Source organism: Coptis chinensis, chromosome 2 (genome assembly GCF_015680905.1).
Source record: "Coptis chinensis isolate HL-2020 chromosome 2, ASM1568090v1, whole genome shotgun sequence".
NCBI lineage: Eukaryota > Viridiplantae > Streptophyta > Magnoliopsida > Ranunculales > Ranunculaceae > Coptis > Coptis chinensis.
This window is the reverse complement of record NC_141457.1, coordinates 98,815,550-98,836,938: the sequence shown is the minus strand read 5'-3', so window position 1 is coordinate 98,836,938 and position 21,389 is coordinate 98,815,550. Positions and strand designations below refer to the sequence as shown.

At 38.2% G+C, this 21,389-nt stretch overlaps 1 protein-coding gene across 1 annotated transcript; it reads right to left on the bottom strand.

The window, feature by feature from the left end:
- Positions 1 to 9,010: 9,010 nt before the first annotated feature.
- On the bottom strand, positions 9,011 to 12,612 carry LOC147519495 (serine carboxypeptidase 1-like). The gene is made up of 8 exons (XM_086591079.1): positions 12,214 to 12,612; positions 11,732 to 11,839; positions 11,150 to 11,424; positions 10,751 to 10,993; positions 10,528 to 10,634; positions 9,713 to 9,805; positions 9,468 to 9,573; positions 9,011 to 9,373 (listed from the first exon to the last, which is right to left on the bottom strand). Exons 1-8 carry the CDS (start codon positions 12,584 to 12,586, stop codon positions 9,224 to 9,226), a joined length of 1,455 nt encoding a protein of 484 aa, XP_086447205.1. The 5' UTR covers positions 12,587 to 12,612; the 3' UTR covers positions 9,011 to 9,223.
- Between the last annotated feature and the right edge of the window lie 8,777 nt (positions 12,613 to 21,389).

The following is a 21,389-nucleotide window of genomic DNA, read 5'->3' as shown; positions in this document are numbered from 1 at the left end:
TCGTTGCCAAATGGCCCCTTTATGTGAAATATGCAGGCATGTGATTGGTCATCACAGTAACCAAATGAAGTTGACAATGAGAGAATTACTCAAATAAACAAAACAAAGGCAATGGTATGTAACGGATGATTGCCTAGTCCTAAATTTATTTACATTACGTAACAATCATCTCCAAAATGATGAAGTTGTGTCTACATATTCACTCGCCCCAATCATCTTCGTTGCCCTCTCTCTCTATATCTTTATTCTAATCTCATAAACAGTGAGATATATAATTACCGCAAAATTCCCTTTCAGCAATCAAAACACACTCAATAGACTGATTAATTGGCCGAGAAGATTGATTTCTCACCAAACCGAGATAATTAAAAAACCACTGAAATTATAGATTTCCAACCCAAAAAAATACTTAAAATTAGACTCTTAAACCGGATTAATAATAAAAGAATGTAATCAACACACAAAACTAAGAGCTTATTTATTTTCTTATCTTTAAAGATTATAAGAATTGTTAGGTGTACAAATTTTTATATTATCTCTCTAATATATATTCTCTCCCCTCTCTTTCCTTTATTCTTTCAAATAGTTAACATAATTGTTGCGTTCGACATATCTGTAGTACTGGGAAATTGAGTTGGTTGGATGTGATAATAAGAATTTGATATTTTTTGTTGCATCTCGGATAACTATTTAGTAATTTTTTGTATGATTATACTCTTATATATTTTGAAATTAAAGAGCCGGAGCCCAGATGTATATATTCGATATATCTGCTTAAATCGCCAATTAATTGTTGATTAATTACATATCATTCTTCGATCGATTAGTTTCGAAAACCAATTTTAACTGCTTAGGCCCCGTTCAGTTGTTGAATACATGAACTTATTTAGCCAATAAATATATATATATATATATATATATAGGGGGATAGAGCCACAGGTACTGTAGCCACATTGTGGACACAGCCGATCCACACCTTTCATCTCGTGCATCAACAGAATTGATCCTACGGACATAGTCCATTCTTCTCCAAAAAACGAAATTCCAGAAAAATCAAAATTTCAGAAATCAGAAAAACAAAAAACACGAAATATCAGAAAAACAAAAAACACGAAATGTTTACCTTCTTCTCCAAAAAAAAATCAGTGTTTACGAATCAATCTCCTCCAATTTCACCGATCTCTCTCCAAAATCTATAAAGGAGAAAGCGAAAACAAATTTTTTTGTGTTCAATCCATAAAAGAGATTCATTTGAAGAAGAAATTAGGTATAACTATTCTCTCAACTTAATCTTATTTGGTATTAATGGTTCTTGACTGATTATGTATTTATGTGTAGTGATGATTAACCTTTATGTATTCTCCACAAATTCGTATTAATGGTTCTTTGACTCGGCAAGTTCCGGAGAGTTCACAAATTCAGATTAATCTTATTTGGTATTAATGGTTCTTGATCGTGAGTTCACAAATTTCTTCTTCACGAATTTATGTGTGACTGATTATGATTATGTATTCTTTTCCTTGCAATGAGATAAGCTAGTGTGTAGTGATGATTAACCTTTATGTTTCTTATGTCATCTCATGGAACATTCTTCATGACTTTAAAAGCCTACCCTAACTACACAAGCAAGAAGAACCGCTCCACCTACCTCTGCACCAAATCCAATTTCGTGGGGAGGAGGTAGATGTTCCTCTTCCGTGAGTTGCCATGTGGTTCTAACTTATTATTGCACACTTAGTTTGTTGATTTCAAGTACTATAAAAAATCGAATGTTTACCTTCTTCTCCAAAAAATCCCCAAAATGTCTTGGCTACACTCTCCGAAAACAATTAAGGTTTGTGTTTACCTTCTCTCTTTTAATCTTATCTCCAAAAAATCAGTGTTTCACTCGAAAACAATGTGCTAATTAACCATTGTTGTGTTGAATTAAGGTGTTCATTGACGAATCAATCTTCGTTTCAAGCTTGGTTTAAGTCGGAGCAACCTTTATTTTCACAGGTTTGTTTCTTCCATTCAAACAAGATTTTGTTGTTCATAAATTGGGATTTTTGCTTCTTTTTATGGAACTAATTGGCGTTGCTATGGGTTTGTTTGATATTTGTTTGCTTTATAAACATTTAAGTGGGATTGAATTATTAATTGAAGATATTTTGTTTGTTTACTTGATTGGATTTATAAGAGATGAATGATTCAAAATAAATAAATCATTAAATCAAGCAATGAAGTTATGAGCGGTGAACTCGGTCGAGTTCGGTGAACTCTATCGAGTTTTGAACTCTTTCGAGTTCGAGTTTTGAACTCTGTCGAGTTTTGAACTCTTTTCGAAGTTTAGAGTTTTGAACTCGTCATGAGTTCGGTGAACTCTTTCGAGTTCAGAGTTTTGAACTCTTCGAGAGTTTCGTGAACTCTGTCGAGTTTTGAACTCTTCGAGTTCGAGTTTTGAACTCGTCCGAGTTCGGTGAACTCTGTCCGAAGTTTAGAGTTTTGAACTCTTTTTCGAGTTCGGATGAGGGAGAAGGAGTTTTGTGAACTCTGTCGAAGTTTTGAACTCTGTCTATGAGGAGTTCGTGAACTCTTTCATGAGTTCAGAGTTTTGAACTACAATGTATTTTCGAGTTCGGTGAACTCTGTCAGAGTTTTGAACTCTTTCAGAGTTCAGAGTTTTGAACTCTGTCAGAGTTTAGAGTTTTGAACTCTTTCAGAGTTCGGTGAACTCTGTTGCAAGTTCATTGGCGGACGATATCGTGAATGAGCATAGGATTTAGGTATGTTGAGTTTGGTTAGTTTAGGGTTTAGTGGTTAGCATAGGATTTAGGTATGTTGAGTTTGGTTAGTTTACCTCCTTTTATCTTGTGTTGGGACGAGTGTTGGAAATGGAAATGGTGAACATGAGGAAGCAAGTGGAGAGGTTAGTTTTGCAGGAATAAAGCACACACACATGTTGACTTTGAAACTGGAAAGCTTTAAGGATTGTGCTAGTGTATAACAGATTAGGAGTAAAACAAACTTGCGATTTGTAGCTGCTATGTTGTTTGTAGAGTTTTTGAACCTTGAGGATTTGGATTTGTTGTGTTAGAGTACATTGAATGAGGAATTAGTGCACATGGACTTGTAGTTGATAGGTATTTACTATAGTTCCCGAAGCTTGAGTAACTTAATTCTTTGCTCTAGGGTACACTCTATTTGGACTATTCCTTTAGCTGATTAATGTCCGCTAGATCAAAAGTTGTATTCCTTTATAACTATTCCTTTACGAAGTTTCATGATTGTGAGATCAAAGTTGGTTTGGAGCTGGATTTAGAAAGCCATTCTTATGAATACCAAAATCTTTTTGTTGTGTTTAGATACATTCTCATAACAGAATGTATTATCTTCACAAGGGCTATCATCACCACTCACCGGGGACATTTGTCCAATTTGCCTTGATCATTCTTAACTTATCTTATAGGCTGTTAATAGAAGCTTGTTTGATCTTCTTGACTATTCTGTAAACTGAATCATTTGAATTTGGAGACCTTAATAGAATAGATATTACGCTTTAATGATTGCAAAAGGTCTATTGCATAGTTAATTATATTTGGCTTTATCTGAAACATTTGTAATACGTTGTTGCTTACAATGTTCATCCTTATAAGACTTGTAGTGTTCCTCTTGGTGCAGTTGCGATAATGGTTACGCAAAGAATGTTGAAGAAGTTGAAGTTAAGAAAGAAAGGAAGCGGGTTCAGACTTTGAGTGCCCCTCTTTAGGCAATAAAAGCAGTGGTCTATTATATATCCGCTTATTTGCTGAAAGTTATGTCCCACTTACTTTGGAGTGATTGCAGACTTTTAAGTCTTTTGAGAACTGTAGTGTCATTTGTTGGGATGTCAAAGTATTTGAGCATGTGTAACAAACATGTTAACCCTGAAATTCTGTTCTGAAACATGTTACTGAGTTCTCGAAGCTTGAGTAACTTATCTGTTCACATTTTAGATTTTGATAACATAGATTTTGAAAACTTATTAGTACTTTCAAGAGGGTGTCCGGGTTATTATTAGTGGTGGTCGATTGATTACACAAACAAACACCGTTCTTTTGCCCGACTGATTGATTACACTTTTATTTTTTGTTTGTGTACATTGCAAAATGTTGTGTTGTGTATTATTGCCTCTATGAGTCTATGGATTCATCATAGCACGAAAGTATATGGACTTGCAAAGGGGCCGAAACTTGACCCGAGCCCGATCTAATAAATTTTTTCGTTTCATTTTGTTGGTCTCCTCGGATAAACGCATTGCTTCATTTGAATTTATTGCTTAGCCCATGACAATATCCCGCTTCATTCGTTTGCTAGAAAAGTGGCGGACTATAACCCCATGGTCTTCACAAAATGTCTACCATTATCCAATCAATAACAATTTACACACAAATCTAATGCGAACGCAATGTTTTTTGCCAAAACACAAAACATCTTTTTTTGCCTCTTGAACGGTGTGGCCATGCCGTTTGGGACTAAGGCCAAGCGGTGTGGCCACACCGTTCAAGAGTCAAAAACAGACAACAAAACCATTTTTAACCCAGTTCAAATCCCAAACGGTGTGGCTACACCGTTTTGGATAGGACAAACGGTGTGGCCACACGTTTTGGGACTATGACAAACGGTGTGGCCACACCATTCAAGACTCAAATAAAGCAGACAACACCATTTTTAACCCGGTTCAAATCCCAAACGGTGTGGCCACACCGTTTTGGGACTGGCCACACCGGACAAAGCGGTGTGGCCACACCGTTTGGGGCTAAGGACAAACGGTGACTCAAATCAAATAAAACAGACAACACCATTTTTAACCCGGTTCAAATCCCAAAGCGGTGTGGCCACACCGTTTTTGGATAAAAAAAACGGTGTGGCCACACCGTTTGGGACTAAGGACAAACGGTGTGGCCACACCGTTCAAGACTCAAATAAAACAGACAACACCATTTTTAACCCAGTTCAAATCCCAAACGGTGTGGCCACACCGTTCAAGACTCAAATAAAACAGACAGCTTGTAGGAACTGTTTATGTTTCGGACCAATGTTTCGGACCAAAACTTGTTCTCTGACAGCTTGTAGAAACTTGTTTATCTTTATGTTTATGACAACAAAACTATTTAAGTTGTAGGAACTGTGACAACTTTTATTTAGCTTTTATTTTCTGACAGAAACTATTAGAACAAACTACCAATCAAACTTATTCATTGTTATTAGAACAAACTACCAATCAAATTTATTCATTGTTACATCAACACAAGATTCTGTAGCAAATAAAACTAGCACAGAATCCAGGATCCAATAGACAACAAACCAAACAGACAACATAGTGCGACCATCTTCAAGTTGCTTCCCACCAAAGATCAGCCTCTACTGATCAGGCGGAATCCCTTCCTTGTCTTGAATCTTAACCTTCACATTGTCAATGGTGTCCGAGCTCTCAACCTCTAGAGTGATCGTCTTTCCAGTCAAGGTATTAACAAAAATCTGCATGCCACCACGTAGACAAAGGACAAGATGTAAAGTGGACTCCTACTGGATGTTGTAATATGCCAAGGTACGACCATCCTCAAGCTGCTTACCAGCGAAAATGAGCGTATGCTGGTCTGGTGGAATTCCCTCATTGTCCTGAATTTTCGCTTTAACATTGTCGACAGGTCGTAACTCTCAACCTCCAGTCAAAACCTTCTGTATATTCACTTAACCTGCAAATAAATCAGAGTCATAGTTACAATAGATAAGCACAAGTTCACCACAAGTTCATAACCAGAGTCATAGTTACATTAGAGTCATAACCACAAGTTCACCACAAGTTGTTACCAAGATAAGCAAAATGGATTAACCAGCAAGTTCACAAAATGAATTAACCAAAGCATAATTACATTCACCACAAGTTCACAAAAATGCAATACAAAGAACTTGAAATCAACCACGCACTCATCTAATTTTACAATGAAACTCGAATTCTTTCGACAAACCATCGTCGTCAATTTCAAGTGTAATTTTGACTTTTTTTATCTTTTTTTGAAGACGAGGAAGAGGTGACTGTGGAAGAGCTTGAACTCGCTGCCAACTCAATGTTGCTCCTTAACCAAGCTAACAAAGTATCCAACCATTCAAAATCCTTCCTACACTCGGTGCAATTCAAGAATTTTTCTGCCTTCATTTTTTCCGTTTTCTTCATTGTTGTGTTAACCTTTCGAACCCCGCGCAATTCAACATATGCATCTTAGATTCTCTAGAGGTACTAATGACGATGCTCTCGCGTCTTCCAACCATTGGAAGTCTCTTAAGCAAGCGGACGAGGTCAAAAAAAAAAATTTCCCAAGAGATTGGATTTGGCTCGATTGTTTTGGGATCCTACTTCCACGACATTTTCGAATGCAAAAGGTAGACAACCAACAACATTTCTCTCGATGAATGAGTGTTATCACCACACCTATTGCGCGAGTTATTTCCATCTACAGTAACAAAAATCCAAACAAACAAACATCCATTTAGCTACACTTGTCTAACAAACCAATAAAAAAAAACTACGACCTATTTGAACTAGGACACAAGGACACGACTAATTAAAAGAAAACTATTTCTATTCTTTAGTTACACAACTAACTCTTGGGTTCAAGACCTTTAAAAGTGTCTCTTTACAGATAAATAACTATGGAAGTGGCCATATGTCATATACAAAGTGTCCATGTTACTTAGCAAAAATCCAAAATTTGATTTTTGTCATCATCTCAAGTGAAGATATCTCTTCTTGGACACCTCGATTGTATAACTATCCAAATCACCTTTTCCTTTGCAACTTCATCTCTAAAACGATTTAAGAATTAGCCTCATGCCTTCACATTAGATATTCTAACTTCAACTTCCCAATTTTGTATCAAGCGGCTCCTTTTTCATATAGACTTTAAAGAAGTAAAGTCACGAGGTACTAAGTAAAACTTCACAAGTAAAAGGCTTCCATTAGCCTATAGTAAAAGTACATAGTCAAAAAGAAGGAAAACCAACCACATAAAGTATCTTCCCTGCGGTAACCTTTACAAACAGGGGGTCAAGTCTATTACCCTAGTCAATCTGGGTCAATTACTCATGAAAGTATTTTGACACGAGTTTGGTGAACATTTGGGCTTTAAACCTAGTGTTAGAGGAGGCCTGCGGAAATATAGCTTAGAAGACTTAAGATAAAATCAATGCAATCGATGTCATATGTCGTACTTTGTACAAATTCCAGTCTCTTACAATGATTGTTAAGGTGAACTAAAGAGAAGAGGGTATTCCACACTCTCTTCATGGCAACAGAACGAAAGAGATAAAGAGAGGCCTCTGGTTTCTGCAAGAGAACCAAATGTCTTTCAAAACCAAAACATCGCAAGCTTCAAACACATTTCCACGTAAGTCCCTGATCCGACTAATTACAAAAGAAAGCCCATGCACAACCATAAAAGTGAGTTCTTCCCTACTTCACTTGTCCAACAAACCAATAAAAAGTTGAGTTTTCTAATTTTATATAGAAAGTCAGGCTAAACTGAGAGATCCAAGAACAACTTAAAACCTAACTGCACAATGCAGATGCATCTAAAAGCTTGTTGTAGCTCACAGGTAGACACGCTGGAGACAAAGAGGAAAAAATATACATATTTCGAGGGTGGCTCCTAACTCACTTCATTTCAAATGAACCAATTCTGTTAACTCTGAACTCTGAAAGAGTTCACCGAACTCTAACAGAGTTCAAAACTCTGATAGAGTTCACCGTTCATAACTTCATTGCTTGATTTAATGATTTATTTATTTTGAATCATTCATCTCTTATAACAGAGTTCAAAACTCTGAACTCTGACAGAGTTCACCGAACTCTAAACTCTGAAAGAGTTCAAAACTCTGATAGAGTTCACCGTTCATAACTTCATTGCTTGATTTAATGATTTATTTATTTTGAATCATTCATCTCTTATAAATCCAATCAAGTAAACAAACAAAATATCTTCAATTAATAATTCAATCCCACTTAAATGTTTATAAAGCAAACAAATATCAAACAAACCCATAGCAACGCCAATTAGTTCCATAAAAAAGAAGCAAAATCCCAATTTATGAACAACAAAATCTTGTTTGAATGGAAGAAACAAACCTGTGAAAATAAAGGTTGCTCCGACTTAAACCAAGCTTGAAACGAAGATTGATTAGGTCAATGAACACCTTAATTCAACACAACAATGGTTAATTAGCACATTGTTTTCGAAAGTGAAACACTGATTTTTGGAGATAAGATTAAAAGAGAGAATGTAAACACAAACCTTAATTGTTTTCGAGAGTGTGTAGTGGTCCACCGATTTTTTTTGGAGATTGATTCGTAAACACCGGGTTTTTGGAGAAGAAGGTAAACATTCGATTTTTTTATTTGAATCCTATTTCAAGGTGTTTTTGTTTTCAAAATTTTCTGAAATTTTGGTTTTTCCGAATTTCGTTTTTTTTAGAGAAGAATGGACTATGTCCGTAGGATCAGTTCTGTTGATGCACGAGATGAAAGGTGTGGATCGGCTGTGTCCACAATGTGGCTACAGTACCTGTGGCTCTATCCCTCCCCTATATATATATATATATATATATATATATATATATATATATATATATATATATATATATATATATATATATATATATATATTAAAAAAAAATGCGGCAATGGGGTTTATAGGTAAGATGTCATTCAATAGCGTCATTGAAAAAGTTATATCTATTTTTTATCATATCGTTCAATTTTATTGACAAATGGAAATCTAGTACTAAAATAATTATTTAATTAACTAAATATCAAATCAATAATGACATCCTGATCAGAGTTTAGAAATGGTAGTTTACTTTTATCATAAGATGTTTTTTTTGTCCTTGATTGGTGTTTTACCAAAATAGAATTGAACAAATAATCTACTTAGATCGATGTTCCGTGGGATGGTTACACACTTACACAGGTCAGATTATAGTTTGAGATGTAAACTTGAAAAGTAAATGGAACCTTTTGATTGGCGTACATTATAAACTTTGAAAGTTTGAATTACACAGCTAACCATGAAGCTGCAATTAAACTAATTATCACCATTCAGATAAGACAGACACCCGGAAAAGAAACATTTTACATGAAATTAAAGAGCAGAATATGAAATTCTTTATTGAATTATATTTTGAAGACGTGGAACGGATCGGAGAGTCATTAGTATGTCCCGGATAACGGAAGTTCCCCTTGAAGGAAAGATGCTAGCATATAGAGTGATCGTTCAGGTTGGTAGCTTGGAACAAGATGCCCTGCTCCTCTTACTGTTACTAACACCAATCCCTTGTAAGCTTCTACATATCCTCCAACCTGCCATGAAAATCAATGTCAGGAACTTTGTCATAGAATTGAAGTATTAGTAGTGGAAGCATGTGAACATCAGAACATCAATAATGTAGCTTACCTCTCCGTTAGTGTACCATGGGCGCCAAGCGGTCTCAATAGGAAGCTTAAAAGTGTTGATTGAATACCTCGACGATGTAACTGGAACACGTCCATCCGTATCTCCACTGTAAGGTCAACTACTGTTAAAATACTTAAAATAGCCACCTCAGGTACAAACGGGCCGGACACAGTGGAATATGTTGGACACACAGTTAAAGGTAATTAAAGTAAGTAAATACAGTATAGAAGCTAGCTTGAACTTGCCTGTATATCCAAACATTGATGTTACTCGCCATTAGCTGCTGAATTATGGGTAATATGGTTGTCGGACTGTCCGTCCAGTTGGTTAATACATGACTGTACAAAATTTGCGTTTAGAACGAATTGGCAGGTAATGTCTGTCAATACTCAATAAAATTTTGAACAATAAAATGTTGCTGTCAAATTTCTAACATTAGTACTAGACTCATTTTACAGAATAATATCCATTGCGTGCAACAAATAGGGCTGGTCGATCATTGAGCCGAGTTGCTCACAAGTAACTCAAGCTCAGCTCATCGAAGACTCAACTCAAATTCGTCTGCACAAAAGTATGAGTCAAGCTTGAGCTTAATTTAAAGCTCGTTCTAGATGGTGAGTAACTCAAGTTCGAGCTCGAGTAGGTCGTGAGCTACTCATTTTATAAGCCCATATGTAGTATATAATATATAATTTATACCCATTTTATAATTTATACCCATTTTAATGTTTTATACATTTTTTTTAGAGTATGAGTTCGAATTCGAGTTCAAACGAAAACAAGCATAATTGAGCATGAGTTTGAATCCGAGCTCGAGCTCGTAGTGCAAAATGAGTTGAGCCGAGTCGAGCTTGAGTTATTTGTACAACAGGACGAGTCGAGTTTGAGCCCCATATTAAACTCAAAATCGAGTTCAGGTAGAGGTTCTATAGGTGCGAGTTGAACGTGAGCAGGACAAAACTCGACTCGGATAGCTCGATGGCAAGCCCTAACAACAAATAAACTTCAAGCAAAGAATTAAGTAACACTAACAGTATTCAATGTAGTGAGAATGTTATACCTGCATCCTGTCCATGTTGTGGGCTTTGCATGTAAAGTATTTTGCAACTCTGGAAGATTTAAATATGCGTTGACGTAATTATAAGAGCATGGATCAAAATCGTGCACCTGGTTCAGACCAATTTTGCAAAAGTTCTTAGTTTCCATATTTCTACTGAGATTAGATAGAAAGCAAATTTTTGTACAAAAAAAAAAAAAAATAAAAAATAATGTAATTAACTCACCGATCCAATCGAGCCCTTGTTGATTTTAGTATTACATAGTGGAGCATATATGTTGTAAATATCAAGATCTCCCAGTTCATGAGAACCTTGGTCTTCTGCATTGTAACACTCGTCACTTGAAAAATTTGCTTTGCAGTATTTGTTGATCGCCTTATTGGTTTCGTCCGAATTCAAGGCATGTGTCCAGAAATAATCATACATGCCCAATATACTAGTATCGTCGTCTATCCAAGCATTACCAATCTGAACCAATAAATTAAAATTTGATTGCATCAGATGATATTGACCAATCTCTTAAGAATAACTACGTGGTCCTAATTATAACAAAAGTGTTTTTTTTTTTTTTTTTTTTTTGCACTATTATGACAAAAGTGTATCTGAGTTTAGTTATGAACATACAGCAATGCCTTTGAGATTGATGACAGTTTGATTGGTGTTTTTGTTGTTGAGAAGGATTGTGTACGCAAGCTGAGGGACATAATGACCACTATAGCTCTCACCAGTAAGGTAGAAGTCTCTGGTCTTATATTGAGGGAACTTCTCAAGCCAATTGACCAGAAAAGCATACGCATCTTCTGCAGTAGTCTTATCTCCACGAGTACCATAATCAGACGTTGTGTTTGAATACGAAAATCCAACTCCGGCAGGGGATTCCAGGAAGATCACATTTGCCACTGCAATTATCGAAGTAACAAAGTGGTGATGCACAATTTACACTTTACAGTACGGGAACACATAAATGAGATCTTGTAAGTACACATTCTTGTGTGTGCGATTTGTTTTTTATTTGTCTCGATCGTAATCTTGAGTTTGTAAATGACTTTGTTAACAATTTAAATTCGGCACGGCCAAGATTTATAGCAAATTGACAGATTAAACATTTGAACCACTCAGTCAAAATGAGTCAACAAAAACACGGCAATAACTCACAAGTTTCAACCAGAGCATTTATGAAGACATTGCAAAAATATATCAAATTACCATTATTCCATGCGTAGTCATTTCTGTAGAGAGTTTTCCCGTCACTATTGACTCTGAAAGGTCCTAATTCCTGCATAGCTCCATATCCCAGGGAAGAGCATCCTGGGCCTAAACATCCAAAAAAAGTACAAATATAAACATATTTTCCACATTTCACATGTATGCTGTATAATTCGTAAGAGTTAAAACTCAACATAATTCTTTCGTGTACAAGAGTACGTCTCTATTAAATTTCTCCCTATGTCGGGTAGCTCTAGACCAGGTGGGGGCCGGAGTGTGTTACCAAACTGACGTTGTCATACAACATGCATATAAATAATTCTATCGAAACTATAATATAATTAAAGATTATAAGAAATGTTGATGGGTAGAACTTACAAGTTACACTACAACTTTAGGGATCAGGGGAATGTCTGTTAATACTAAATAAATTGCTAGACTGTTTGTTGGTCTAGCAGATCGATAATGTATTTCTATATTACCTCCATTGAGCCATAATACAAGAGGATTTGTTGAAGAGTTTTTGGGAGACTCTACAAAATAATAAAACAGTGCTCGTCCGGCTGTAGGATCCACTGTCACATAACCTGAGTACTGATCAAAATCCACTCCTTCAGGCTGACCAGGCAATGTTTCGATCTTATCGGCTTCCTTCGACCCTTGTGCACTAATGTACACTGGTGAATATTCACCATTGTTATCTACTATGGGCCACGCATCGCCTTGAGGAGGCTTGTCTGATCTACGCGACTTAATCAAATTATCAAGGTAATTGATTTGATTGGCATGATTAGTTATTGGAAAGTTCAAGAGGCAACAAGAAAAAAATAACCATGCAAACAATGTCATATTCATTTTCTCTTGGTTCTTGATATGAGCAACTACGAGACTGATGAAGTGCTTTTAAATAGGGTAGCCTGGTGTTGCAGGGACGAGATTACAAGATACATCTGATACATTCTTGTAGTTAATTTGTTCATTTTTGGTCTTATTAAGTTTGGACTATAACACTTCTTTGGAACTGTCAAATTGTTTTCGACAAAGATGAGGATACAAGTAATACAACAAAGTGGACAGCTATATTTATTTATATTTCAATTTTGTCTACATCTTTTATGTTTCTATATATGTTGAAAACAGTGGAAGCAGATGTGAGATTGTGAGAGTCAACCACGTAATTCTACTTAAGTAAATGTTATAAGCTGTTGAGATATACTCCATGTGAAAGTTAAAATGCCATCCATCACCTAATTTATTAGTCTAAAATTATAGACCCAATTATAGAGCCCCCCCCAAGTAAATGTTATAAGCTGGTGAGATACACTCTGTGTGAAAGTTAAAATGCCATCCATCACCTAATTTATTAGTCTAAAATTATAGAATTTCTTCTAGATGAGCCAATTAGGATTTTCCTCCTATTAGATGGGCAATTAGAGGTCTTCTCCCTAAATACACAAAAAAAAATACGATTGTATTTTTAGAAAGAGAGACCCTAATTTTCCCATCTAATGGGGAAAAATTCTAATTGGCTCATCTAGTGGGGGGTAACACTAACTAACCCATTTTACTATGGTACTTTTGAAAACAAAACAAAGCTCCGAAACGCGTGAACAGAGCAATAAACAGATGGTTGATATACAGATACAGTACACAATTTTCCAAGCGATAAAGAGTTTGCAAGTATTTGTTGCATATTGGCATTGGTACAATTCGAAGTTTCAGTAACTATGGAAAGAAAAAAAGTAGGCTTTTTTAGTTTTTGGCCCATGTGATAATAGGATAATTAGATTTTGGCCCACCCTTAATTCAATATTAGGTTTTGGCCCATCTAAAGTTTCACACCATCACTTCTCACATACAAAATCTCTTAATGGTCAACACGGTCAAAAGTTTCTCAATGTCACATACAAAGTTTCTTAATATCAACAATGCCAAAGGTTAGTCAATGGGTCAAAACCTAATATTGAATTAAGAGTGGGCCAAAGTCTAATTATCCTATTATCACATGGGCCAAAACTAAAAACCCCAAAGAAAAGCAAGAAAACTTGTTGCCATATGTGGAATGTAGAATTTCAAGTACAATGTGGAATGGGACATTTCAAAATTCAACTATTTTTCGAGACAAGACCACTCCATCGGCACCAAGTTGAACTCTAAGGGAAAAAATAGTTTAAATGGGATAACCGGATGAGTGGAATGTTGCTTACCATAAGTTTTGACTATTAAAACTAGCATTTATATACACTCGATGAGTGTTGAATGAAGCATAGAATAACTATTAAGAAACTAGCAATTTGTTAGAAAAGCTATTTCTAGTTTTCTACCTTAAGCTAAATAAGTACGGCAAAAAAATCTTAAGCCTTTAAATGGGCAAAAAAATCTCAAGCCTTCAAGAAATCCGATCCGTGCTTTCGGCATGGGCATTAACTATATACTGATACATACTCCATCTTGACCGCCTTAATGGACGAATGGAGATTTTTTATTAAATTCATTTAATTGAATGGATAAAAATCTTTTTCACTTAAGATGTGCAGTACGTAACAAAAAAGCAACTACTTTGTTTAGTACGATTAGACTGCATTCTGTTTGTTTAGATGTAGCCTAGCTCTATAAACTCACTGTAACGAATACTTTTTTAATTAATCTATTGTCTGCTTGCCTACTTGCCTAGTAAAAAAGAAAATTTAAGTCGAAGTGCTGTGGTCAAATTATCTTTTAGTTTCACCTATAACTGATCGAATTTCTGCTCCTGAAAGAATGACTTTGAGTTGTTTCCATATATTCCGTAAAGTATTGAATCTTGAATCCTCCATTGGATTTTAAGAACTTTTAGGAGAAGGTATAAATAAGAACTGCTACCATATGATGCATCCAAATTATCTAACTTGCTATAATCCAACTATGGGGAAAGTGAGCTGATCCTATTTAATAATTTCAACCAAGCACAAGCTAACTTTAGTGGAAGATGTTTGGGAGAGGAGGTGCTAATTCATGGTGAACTCCTCCTATTTAGGCATAGGGTGCTCTGTTATGTACTCTACTTGTTAAGAATCTTCCTCGTGTCCCTTTCTAGTTTCTACTGTTAGATGCATCTTTTACTTTTACAACAACAATATTGATGAAAGGATGAGGTATTTATTAGTGTACCGTAATTCATTCATGATCTATAAGTCTCTCCGAAATTATTAATAATAATAATAATAATGGTCTACAGTCATAGATTTTCAGTTGCAAATTTAGATTAAAGTTTGTTTGTTTAGTTTCTTCATCGTTACTAATCACGTCTAGCCGCACCTACATCTACATTCAATAATTAGAACGACCAACATTACTCAGGCAACTCAAGAGCAATAATACGTCAAGAAAATTGATCAATTGTACCAGAAATGTGACCGGAACAATATCAATTGGGATTTGGTCCAAGCACTTGATTAGAATCCTCCACACACAAAGACAAATCGTCTGGTAAGAAAATGTATTACTCATTAAAAACAAAAATAAGTTGGACACCTTGAAGATGGTAGGACTTCACACTCTCCAGACAGATCGTCGAACATCTGAATTCTCGTGAATCGTGATTATAATTTTGGTGTCTTAGGCATACTTCTATTGAAAAAATTCTAAGCAAGATCATGTCACACTTATGGTAAGTATCTGAATAACATCCACATATTACTTAGCTTCCTTTTTTTTTTGGAAATAATGTTGGGATTTTTCAGATCCCCATATATATTATAATCTTATGTAAAATTTTGTTACATCTTCCTCTACTATAGTGTTTGTGTGATGATTTTTCTTAATCTAGAAACACAAATATTTTGTTGATGATCAAAGAACAATAAAAATTATTGGATCAAGAAGAAGAAGAGATGTAGAAGATGATGAGTTGAATCACGTTCTTTAATGGCTGCTGTAAAGGCGTGTTTTAGTTTGCCTTTACATACAAGGGAGGATGGAGAATGGGATTGGATTAAGGAAAGACCGAGTTCGTTGATGAGCGAACTGCCTACGTATCTTCTCTTGATTCTGGGGGGAGAGAAGAATCAAATCTCACGTAGTTCATGTAGGTGGTATTTATAGACATAAGGGGGTGTAGATCCACGAGACACGTGCACTGACATGTGCATATGTAGGGTCGAGATTGTGAATGTGTGTTAGGTTGGTTTTGGTAGGAATTGTGTGATGATTGGGAGTGGGTGCAGTAGTTCATATATCACGGTGATTAGAAGTATAGGTATGGCTCTGGTGATGATTACATCTGGATAAGGGATGGTGATATCACTCAAAGCGTTCTGCTTGAGGTCGTTTATTCGACTTGAGGTATTCTTGAGCGAGCTAAAGTGTACCACCTACATGAAGCGATCGAGCTGCTCACGAATCGATATTGGAGGTCGATGATATGAGTTCGTTACGATCTCTGCTTATGCTTAACGCGTGCTTAATATTCCTCAACGAGAATATTACTCCCTTACACACCCCCTCTTAGTAGATTGTGTTGTATATGGAAATGATCTGCTGAGAGAAAACAGTAGTACGTGTTGAGCATAAGTGGAATAGCGGGCTGGTGTGAACGGAATTGACTGTCACACCGTAAGGGTCGAGTCGTGTTGTATAACGACTTGATGTGAAGTGGAAGTTGGCACGTTGTTGGCACGTGACAGAATCATAGCAGTTGGCGAGGAAACGTGTTGCCGCATTTTCTGGAATCTTAAAAAGACAGGGCCTTGAGACACGTGTGCGGGCTAGGGCGTGGGTTGTAATCATAATGCCTTGGGAAATGAACGGGTGGTTGTCCAAAATCAAATTTGGGAAAACTGAAAAGCTATTTTCTGTTTTCTTCTTCAGCAAAACCGCAGGCTAGGGTTTCTAAAGTGAGTGCTTTTGCTACCACTGCTTTTCCATTTTCAGCTTTCTTTCTGCTTGTGCAAGTGTTGTGTGTCTAATAAGTAGGTCGGTGTCAGGTTTTGTTGCTTAGGTTTGGGTATTTGATAAGAAGAAAACACAAAAATGTCTGACTCTGACGATACGCGATCGGAAGAGATTCAGGAAGTATCTTTAAGTTGTGGTGAATACGAGGAGGATAACGAAGAGTCAGTGAGTCTTGAAAGTCGTTCTGATTATGGTGAGGTTAAAGTTAGGGAAGATGAGGGTAGTGTACGATCTGGCTCTGTGGGTGCTGTGGCTAGCACGTCATGTCATGATGAGGGGCCGTCCTCAAGTGGGTTGCCCCCTAAGACGGTGGATCGACTTGCAGAGAGTGTGTTCCTCGAACTGAGGGCAGCTTACGGGATAGATATACCCGACCTGGAGATATACGAACCAGGGCCAAGTGAAAATGTGCGGAGTGAGAAATATAACCCGCCAAACGGTGGGGTAATAATCTGTGAAGATCAGCTGAGAGCGCATATGCAAATACCGTTCTCTAAGCTGGTTTGTGACTTTTTAGCTCATTGTTGGAAATCCCCTTGTTAGTTTGTTGGTAACACTTGGCGGTTGTTCAAGGTGTTTGATCTACTGAATGTGAGTGGTGAATACCACATAGGGGTATCTGATATTACTGAGCACTTCGTTGTAAAGCGATCTCATAATTTCAATTTTAGCTTGCAAACTATGACGAATCGTTCCAGTGTGATGGACGGTGTAAGCAACGAGGCTTGGAAAAAGAGGTCGTTGCTGCTAGTTGGCAACTACTGTGCTAGCAGATGTAGGTTGCAAACTAGGATTTACAATATCTTTGGTGGGTGGGAGCGTCTTGCTCATGTCGTTTTAATGGGTGAGTTATTGTTATTTTAACTGACCCGTGTTTTTGTTCTGCTTGCAGAGTTTGCTGTAAAGACACGAACTAATCGGCAGGAGATAGAGAGGTTCGCACGGTTGACTTGAGCCCAGAAACAAGTGAAACTGCCTGAAGTAGCTCATTTCTTTGTAGAAAAAGGAGGTCCAGCAATCAGGGAGAAAAGAAGATTTCAGAAGAAAAGAGCTTGGGGTCAAGCTAGTAAAGAAGTGATGGAGAAATGAACGAGCGATTTGGTAACCAGGGAAGATAAGAACCGAGGTCGCGGTGGTTCTAAACGACCCTCCAGAGATGCTGGTGCCTCGGGGGCTAGTGGATCGGGCTGGCGACCTAAAGAGGGGTCGATTGATGCACCTGTGGAACTAAAGAGGGTGGTCTTCAACCCTCGTGCATGGAGCAACTCGCTGAAGAGGACAATGGATGTGTCTAAGCAGGACGTTGCCAGGGATGCCAAAGCTGCGAAGAATGTACTTGGGGAGAGTTCCAGTACGGGGGGCGGGTCTGGTGATGGTCGAGTTCACGGTAAAGCCACTCACAGTACCCGGTCGAGGCCAGAACCAGTTATGGATTTTGTGACTTTTGGGGCTAGACAGAGCTCGTCTCCTGTGCTTCGAGAGCCTACCCTGCTAGCTAAGGCGAAGGGTCCAAGTAAGGCTAGTGGGATGTCGACTATGAGTTTATGACTGCTGAAGACTTGGAGTCGCAAATAGTGTACTTGAAAGAGCAGGGGGTACAACGGACTATGAAGCAAACTAATGTCAGCTTCAGGTCGAGTAAGGCATCGACATGCTTGCTTGAACGTATAGCTCTGGATGGTAACCGTAAGGAGTTGGATGCCAAGGGGCTGGCTGATAACCTGAAGCGAATGGAGATAGTGCAATGTCTGGTAAGTAACTGTCCAGATTTGGTTTGGTTGTTCGTTTATGAGAATTGCTGCAAACTGATTGTTATTGTATGTGTGATTGCAGCTTGTGAGTGGATTTCAAAAGCTGAAAAGATTGCCCAATTCGCTGAATCAGATAGAGAGACTGTGGTAAAGCTGAAAGACGAGCTGAAGGGGGTTCAGGATGCGTATGGAATAGATCGCCGTGAGCTTGAAGTGGTGAAGAAGGAGTACTAGGATCTTAAGTTGGCGAAGCTGCTGAAGGATAGTGAGGCAGAAGAACTAAAGCTGAAACTACAGGCTGCTGAAGAGAACGTTAACGCTGCAACTGTAGAAATTGGTAGGTTGAATGACTACGCCATACAGTGCAAGGGAGTTGCTCAGGACGCTACTAAAGTTTATGCCATTCTGGATGCTGATTTTGTTGAGTTGGAAGCCGATTATAAGGCTTTGAAAGAGGAGCATGAACGTGGGGCTCCCCGAACCTCAGTGGTACAGGTACAGGGAGATGCAAGTGATGCTCTTACTTATGCAGTCGCTGTACAAGAGGTTGCTGAACCTCGAACTAAAGCTGTTATGTCAGATGTATTTGTGAATTTAGATGTGGATGGTGTGTCAATTGTGCTCGAGGAGAGGGATGCCGAAGTTGAGGACTCGCTGGCGGCTGAAAATGTGGCTGTTCTACCTAGAGCTGGCAAGTTGTGAAAGTAGTTTGTTGATTTTGATGTTTGTAAGTTATGATACAATAGAGTTGGTTTCCCGAGGTAACCTAGGCAGTTCGCTTATCTTGTTTCGATTTGTTAATATACTGAATGACCTGGTGCCCCGTATTGGTTTGGGGTGCCAATGTGATGATGAATGGTGGTTAGCTGAGCTGGATTTCCTGAGTAGACTCAGCAGCTCGGCTAAGATGCACGCTGTGGTCTAGGTTTGTCCAACCAGTTCGTCTTTTTGCTTATATGTCATGTTTGTTTTTTGCTTCACCGTTTTGTTTATCTCTTGCATGATTGAATGTATGAATCTCGATATTGTTATATCTATGTGGTTGCGTAGGCGACTCCTTATAAGAACTGCGTATATAGTAGGTCGCGTTTGACGAGAATTAGTGACTCTGTACGAACTGCGGATATAGTAGGACGTATGCCGAGCTCTTCATTATGGAGAACTGAAATATTTCTACACATGCGTGACACGTGTAAGAATATGAACAGTTGGAAATATGAAATGATGGCTGCCAGGTGGCCTGACGTTTGGCGTCTCGATGTAATTATGGCGTGCCTAGGGCAGATACGTTATTTGAGAATAAGTAGGACTGTTCCTAGAAGACCAAAGGCATTTGCTCTTCTTCTTGCTGCAGTCATTCTTCTCCAAACTTTTGTATGCCATTTTCTCTGCTGCTCACTCAAGTATGTTTGCTTCTGTATTTGGCTAATTCCCTTGAACGGAAAATTTTTGTCTCGGTTGCTAACTCGCTTAATGTTGGTCTCGTTTGTAGACTTCATTATGGCCAGGTGTCATAAATACACTATGGGTGAGGGGAGTTTGAGGGAAACCTCCCCCCTTGTTATGGAAGAGATGGAGTTCCACCCTCATCAGCATGGTGATCGTGGCAAGAGGAAAGTTGTTGCTTCAGAAGCTAAGTAACAAGCGACCCAAGAGTTCAGGTCGCCTAACTGGTGGCATTGTGTTCAGGTCTCCTCGTCAGATGGATGAGACCGATTTGGCTGCTGAGGAATGCAACGACTAGGGTCAAGACCACCACGTCGCTGGTGAGAGTTCACCCCAGCGTCTCGGAGACATGGGGAGCGAATTCTTCTATGTGGGGAAGACGGGGAAGAAGCGTGTTGTGAAACGTTCTGACTGTAGTTTCCACTCAGCACCCATAGCGACCAGCTTTCTGAAAGGGATCGTATTGGATGGTGATAAGGCTGAGGTTGAAGATGAAGATATGGGGACACTGTTGGGGACTATGGACATGGCTTGTTGTTTGGTGAGCTTTTCATCTGTTATGTTTTTCTTTTGTTTATCGGGCGACTCTAATTTTGGTATTGTACTTGTAGTTTCTTGTGGGGTATGACAAGCTGAAGGACGATGTGCAACGTGCTGGTACTGATGTCAACGCGCAAGGCGAGCTGGGATGTATGCGAGCTGCATGGGGAGTTGACAAGAAAAACTGGATGTAATGACCAAAAAGTACCGGGATGCGGCTAATGAGAATTCTGTGCTAGTTAATGCGATGAAGGATCTGCAGGGGAAGCTGGTTGAAGTTACGGAGTATGCCAAGCAATGTCAGGGGGTTGCGCGCAAAGGGCAAAATGCGTAAGACGTGGGCTGTATCCAATATGCCGAACTGGATGAGAAATGTTTCCAGTTGAAAAAGGCGTGTGATTGTGGGGATCAGGGAACATGTATACGCATGGTGTTGAGAGCGGCAAGGCACACTCCCTCAACCAGTGTTGCCCCGAAGGATAAACATGTTGTTGCTGCTCATTGATGGTGATTTCGATCTTGTCTTTGTAAGTGCTGAAAATTTGTGATTACTTTGTCTGTTCTCCTCTCTGTATAAGAGTTAAACAATAGAGTTGAGTTCTCAGGCTTGCCTGAGTAGTTCGCTTTTTGGTTCGGAGATGTAGTGAACTGGTTTCCACGAAAGTGGCAGTTCAACATTTTGCTAAAATTGTAAGAAATACCAATCTAGATTTCCTGGGTAGGCCCAATAGATCGGTGGATTCGTGAACTGGTTTCCTGGCGTTGGCCGGCAGTTCCATTGATGAATGTGTATGGATTGCATGCTTTTGCTTGATTGCTTGTAGCTAGTATTCCGATTATAATGCTTATGGTGTAGAGTGGCTAAGGAGCCTGAGACTTAGCTTAAGGAAGCGTTTTGCTTGTAAATAACGTTCTCCTTTGTGGGCTGACCACAAGTAAGGACCGTATAGGCAAGGTTGGTAACATTTTATACGTGAGTTGCCCACCCG